Source organism: Coturnix japonica, chromosome 4 (assembly GCF_054131305.1).
Source record: "Coturnix japonica strain WE chromosome 4, WE-NBRP24, whole genome shotgun sequence".
Lineage (NCBI taxonomy): Eukaryota > Metazoa > Chordata > Aves > Galliformes > Phasianidae > Coturnix > Coturnix japonica.
The window spans coordinates 49,868,136-49,874,135 of NC_140666.1; the positions used below are offsets into that span (position 1 = coordinate 49,868,136).

Here is a 6,000-nt window from a genome sequence, read left to right on the forward strand (position 1 = left end):
CTGCTAAAAGTGACATAATTTTCCTGATAGAGATAGTGCAGTTCAGTAGAAAAAGGATTTAGGTTGCAGCAGGACAGAACAACTGGGGATGTTTGGCACAGAGCAGAGTGAGCTTTTTCATCCCCTGGTGCTGCACAGCAGTCAGCATTGCTCACAGTGTGTTTGGGAAGCAAGTCTGGAGCATGTCAGGTGCTTGTGGTAAGGAAAGAAAGGAGTTGGAGCAGGCAAGATAAGGGCTGAGTGAAAGTGAGGGCAGCAGTCTCCCGTGACCCTTGGATTGTGGTCTCTGCTTACAGCTAGGAAGCCATTGGGTAGAGGGGAAATGGTGTGTTCCTGCTGCCCCTGTGCTGAGACCTCTGTCCCACAGCCACTGCGCTGTTTTTCAGGGCTTCACTGCCCAAGAATGGACATTGAGAACTGCAGACTCAAGAAAAACCCTTCTGCTGTGTGTATTGTGGTTACAGTTTCTGCTATGGTGAGGGCTTGAGGGCCAGCTCTGCTCCGAAGGAGTGATGTTCATCCCATGGTCCTGTCGAATATTAAACCTTTGTCAGAAACGTTTAGATGCTTACTTTGCTTACGTCCGCAGCACGAGGGGGAGATTTAGGCTGTAATAAAATGACTCACTACATGGGTTATTATTGTAAAAGAGAACAGTCTTGCATTTCAAGCCACAGCATAATTTGCAGCCATTTCCCCCCTAAACTCAAAACATGGCAGTTGGCATTGCAAAGTTTACTGTTGTGATTCATTGCATTTGTAACTGTCAGCAGTTGCTGTCCCATACCGCCAGCTTCATTCTGGCATCTTTCAATCAGGGCTGCCTTCAGCATTCCACAATAGTTCATTTTGCTTTCTGCCTCTAAAAAAAAAATGTGTGTACAGTCATGGGAGCTCTTCATTTTGTTTGGATTTCTGTCTGCCTTGTGGCAGAAGCTGACAGCTCATTTTGTTGTCTTTTCTCTCTACCAAATGTTTCCAAAATACCCCTGTGTAAAGACTGGCAGATGCTCAGGGATGAATCTGAACCGCGCTCATAATCTGTCTTAGTGCAAATGTGTTTGCCAGAAGCTTGAAAGCCTTTCAGAAGCTTTATTGGTGCATGCTGCTAGCTGTGATTTATGTGCTGTGTGGGCAAAAAAAAAGTAGCCCCAAAAATCTAAATGTAATGATCAGAATGCATATAGGTGTAGGTTCTTTGTGTGCAGCTGCTGCCAGAGGAAGGGGTGAGTGAAATCCCACCTGCTCCCATTGTTTCTAAACCCCAGAGGCTCAGCTCCCTGCCTGGCTGGGATCTCAAGCCCTTTGAGTAGGGAGGGATGTGGGGAGCTGGGTGTTTTCTGTTTGCAGCAGTGGCATAAGCGCTGTTTGTTTTTCCCCAGGTCCCCGATAACTTCATGCCCCCAGTTCCCATCACCTCGCCCATCATGAACCCGCTGGCGGATCAGCAGGCACAGATGCAGCAGCCTCCAGCAGCACCGGTGGGCACACCCAGCTTCCAGCCTCCACAGCTCCCCGCAGGGCAGCAGGCACCACTGGGCCCCTATGCGCCCCAGGCTGTGGGGCCGTGTGCTGTGCCTCCCACTACCTTCAAACCCAGGACAGAAGGGGCTCCCGGGGCCCCAATTGGCAATGCCATCCAGGTAACGTAATATCAGTGTTGTGTGGTTTGGGTTTCTGCACTATCAGATCTCTGTGGGCTGGGATCCTGGTGGTTGGTCTTGTGGTTAGGGTTTGTTAAAAGCAACATGGGGTTGCAGAGTGGCTTGGAAAGCCTCACCTGTGCTGTTTCTTAGCACGTTCAGGCACTGCCAACAGAGAAGATAACCAAGAAGCCCATCCCTGAGGAGCACCTTATTCTGAAGACAACATTTGAAGCGCTTATCCAGAGGTGCCTGCTGTCTGCCTCTGATCCGGTAGGTCTCTGCTACAATCTCAGAGTAACCCTGTGTTCAGGTGAACACACTGCTGTCTTCAGCCACAAGCAATGCATAGGAACACCATGTGCACACATTTGGAAGCAGAGCAAGGCCCTGCTGACAGTCCAGCTGCCCAAGGAGGAGCAGCTGCTATTATGTCCACTCAAAGCTGAGGCTTATGTCTGTGAGTACGTGCCTTGAGTTCTCATCTGTGGTTTGTGATTTCTGTAAAACTTGCTTCAAAAGGAAACAATAGGTAGCTGAGAAATGGAAGGCTAAGAGCTCTAACAACAGCTGAAGCTGGGCAGGAACAACATCCCATAGCTTTTGATACACTGTGAACAAACCATCCAGCTCAGAGCTTCTCATTTCTTGCCAGTGGTCAGTGACCAGCATACCAAGTCTACCAGGTGCTGCCTGTTTGGCTTGTGCATGCTGGAAGGTATTCCATGTCTTCATGATGGAAGACAGGGTGGTAGCGGTGAGCAGCCCAGATCCACGCTGGGAGCTGAGCAGTCAGAGCTCTATGGATGTGGGAGTAAATTGAGCATTCAGGGTCATTTGTGTTGGTTTGCTGCACCATTTCAGGTGTCTCTGTGGTTTTGACTTTTGTATGTACTTGCTCCTTGGGTGCAGCAGTTTCATGGTGGACTTGTATGGATAAATTTTCAGAGGCCACAAACCTTGCTTTGGACAGATTCCGTTATGTTTAGCAGGATTTGATTGCTTAAAAAATCCCACTTTTTTAAGATTATTCTTTAGAGCAGCAGCCCTCAGTCCTTCTGCTTCTTGAGTCATCCCTCTTTTCCCAGATGCACAGTGAAGGCAAAAGTATTCGCTTCACATCAGTACCAAGGGATTGCTTTTCTGCTCTGCCAACACAATTTGATTTCTTGCTCCTTCAGTCTCTCTGCTCTTAGGCAGAGCAAGTATTTCTGGCACTCAGTGCTGAGAAACACTGCTCTGACTGCACGCATCAGTTGTCAGCATATATGTAGGCACCACTCCATTACACGCCAAAGGGGAAAATGGGTGTTTGAAGGGCATTAATGCTTAGGGCTTGGATCAGGAGAGGGCCAGGAGAACAAACAGCTTGTACTTGTGCCTGATTTCCTGTGGCTGGAGAGATGTCTTGCCTTATGGAGCACAGTTAATTTCTCCTTTGCCTTAGAACTAACAGCTGGCTTGTAGATCTTTTCACAGGTTTTGAAACAGATGTCCAGAGGTCATGTAAGAGAGTTAGGAAGTCTGAAAGGCTGTTTCTGACCAGCTCTTCTATGCTCTTTCCTTACCTGCCCTGTCCTTTTACAGCCACTGACGGGACTTCTACACGTGGCATGAGAGATGTGCACCCAGTGTTTTTGTCCATCCCTTTGCCATCCAAACAGCTTCCCCTCCTTTCTGGCAGAGCAGGCACTCTTGAGCTAGAGCCTTCCCTTAGGCTTTGATTTTATCTCTCTGCAATTACTTAACACAGAGAAAATGTTCCTGTCACCGTGGAGATGGCACTATCCTAAATGAAGATGGATTGATGCACGTGTACTGATATAAGAGGAGGTTCCAACCCACTTGTGCCTGATGGAAATTATACTGCTACTGACCTTCTTATTTTTGCTTTTGTGAATGTAATCTAGATGCTTTGCTAGTGTGTTTTCTTGTTAGTTTGGAGTAAAATGTTTTGTTTCTGTAGCTGTTTGAAAAACCAAGTGAATGTAAATGCATTTCCCTGGTAGTTGTGGTGCTGTGAAATATAAAGGGATGATTTTTAAGGGTCTTGTGGCAAAGTAATCCCATAGACACCACAGGCGTGGTTTATTCTGCATAAACTCATGGAAGCAGAAAGGATCTTTAAGAACAGTTTGGATTAGGCTGTTGTTTTTCTGTTGACAGCTCCCGGCTTTACAAATCAGGCAACGAAATATATAGCAAGAACCTGCTGTCAATGACCACTGCCTATGCCCTTAAGTTCCCAGTGATGTCACTGGCTCCTGAATTCCAGTAATATATTCATTCAGCCATTGCAGTGCTTTGCCAGTAAGCCATCAAACAAGGCTCCTGCTCAATTTCTGTCCCACTTTGCATGCCAACTGAACCTGTGGCAAATGACTCTTTGGATGTACCTTTAAAGGTTACTGTACCATATGGGTAACTGGAGCAGTTGCATGATGAAACTGAATTTCATCCCATCTTTCCTAGCAAAATGAAGGGAGAAAAATGCAGAGCAAAACATTAGGAAAGTGTTTTTTGTCCAAGGTGGTTTGTGTGTTGCACAGACCTCTTTGCAATGTGCTTACTATTGCTCATTCTTCGTGTGCTTTTCTTTTGCAGCAAACCAAGAGGAAACTAGACGATGCGAATAAACGTCTGGAATTTCTATACGACAAGCTTAGGGAACAGACAGTAAGTGTTGTTTTTACACTTTGCCTCAGTTAAATGGCCAGTTATCTGCACCCCAGAGACATGAAGCTCAGTAGGTTTCTTGTCACCACGGTCTGCCATGGCAGGTGTCCCACCTCATGAAATCGCAGCCATTGGGGGCTCACAGGGGCAGGGATTGCAGTGAGTCTGTCTTCTGCTTGAAGTCTGCTGTTAGCAGCTGTGCTCAGTGTGCAGTGCTTCTGAAGGTTGTTGCCTTTAAAATAAAGGACCCAATTCTGGCACCTTCTTGAGAGGTAGAAGTGACAGTCAGGACTTGTGTTGTGCTATTGTTGCTGTTTTTGCTTAACTCTGACCTGTCTCATGTGGCTTCCTCACAGCTCTCTCCAGCCATCATTAGCGGCTTGCACAACATCGTGAAGAGCATCGAAACCCGCAACTACGTGGAAGGACTGAACATCCACATGCACATAGTCAGCACCAGCAACTTCAGCGAGACCTCTGCTTTCATGCCTGTTCTGAAAGTCGTCCTCATCCAGGCCAATAAGTTGGGTGTCTGAGGTAACCCTGCACTTGCAAAGCCTGCGATGGTCGCTTTTCCAAAGAAGTGCATTTCTACAGCAAACATGCAACAAGTGGACCAAACGCTCGTCCTTACGGCATGGCGCAGTAGAGCTCTGACAAATGGCATTACGCTCTCCCTGCAAAATCCATCATTCTAGGCGGGCCTTGGAGCCCTGGTGCTTTTCTTTTTCTTTTTAACCATTTTCTCATCCCCGATGGTCTGTCTACAGATAGTATATTTAATGGGGATGGCGCCCCATATTGTCAATTTTTAGATGCATGTTATACTGTTTAACAGTGGCTTTTAATAATGGATACGTGTGAATGTGAGAAGGTAGGTTGTGTATGAGACCCTGCACCTCACTGCTCCTTAGACACCGGATTAAAGAGTCTGATCCTGTTAGAAGTGTAGTTGGTCTTTCATTTTATGAGACTGCTTGCAATTCTGTTATTATGATTTACGTGTCATACAGCTTAATTTTGCACCGGGACAAATGAGCAAAATAAAGGCTAATTGTATTTTCAATAAATGTTAATTTATTAAAATGTGTCGTGATGAAGTGCAACTCAGCTATTTGGAACCTAGAGCAGAATGAGGCAGCTATCCATGGCTGCTGAGCTGCAAGGATATGTTTATCTTTCTGTGCTGTTCGTGATAAAGCTCTGCTTAACATTTACACTGAGATACTGACGTTTCCAGGATGGGTTTTGCAAGAGTTCTGAACAGATCCATGTGCATTTATTAAAAGCTGAGAGCAGAAATAATGTGGAGTGGTTGAAGCCACCCTTACAGAGAGGTTCTGTGCAGCCTGCAAACAAGGTGCTGATTGTTTCATGCAGTCCCCCTGAGCCTGGAGACTCCAGCCATGACACAAGCGCACGCTGTGCTGTGAGACTGTGAGCAAAGAGTCTGCATGTGCAGTGTAGATGCAGCAGTTCATATTGCAAGAAATATTATGATAATGCAAGTTATGGTTGATTCCTGTGACTTCACGCTGATGATGAGTTCATCAGGCTGAAAAACAGCTCTGTTCCTCCGAGGGAATGGAGCTTAATCCTATTTCTTCTCTGGTATTTGCTGACCTCCTAAGCTTTTATGGTTGGAGAACATGGGGCATTGAACTGGAGTTACTTTGTTTCC

The 6,000-nt window shown here is 46.3% G+C and overlaps 1 protein-coding gene across 32 annotated transcripts in view; it reads left to right on the plus strand.

Annotated features, from left to right (window-relative positions):
* The window catches only part of SEC31A (SEC31 homolog A, COPII component), a 31,793-nt gene extending 26,388 nt beyond the window's left edge, over nt 1-5,405 (plus strand). For 23 of the 32 annotated variants that reach the window (XM_015861544.3, XM_015861548.3, XM_015861547.3 and 20 more), the window contains 4 exons: nt 1,383-1,643; nt 1,797-1,916; nt 4,248-4,319; nt 4,676-5,405. In XM_015861544.3, coding sequence (XP_015717030.2) covers nt 1,383-1,643; nt 1,797-1,916; nt 4,248-4,319; nt 4,676-4,855 — 633 coding nt within the window. In that variant the 3' untranslated portion in view covers nt 4,856-5,405. The remainder of the gene's footprint in view (nt 1-1,382; nt 1,644-1,796; nt 1,917-4,247; nt 4,320-4,675) is intronic. The other 9 variants (XM_015861546.3, XM_015861550.3, XM_085546747.1 and 6 more) reach the window with 1 other exon arrangement.
* Nucleotides 5,406-6,000: the final 595 nt, after the last annotated feature.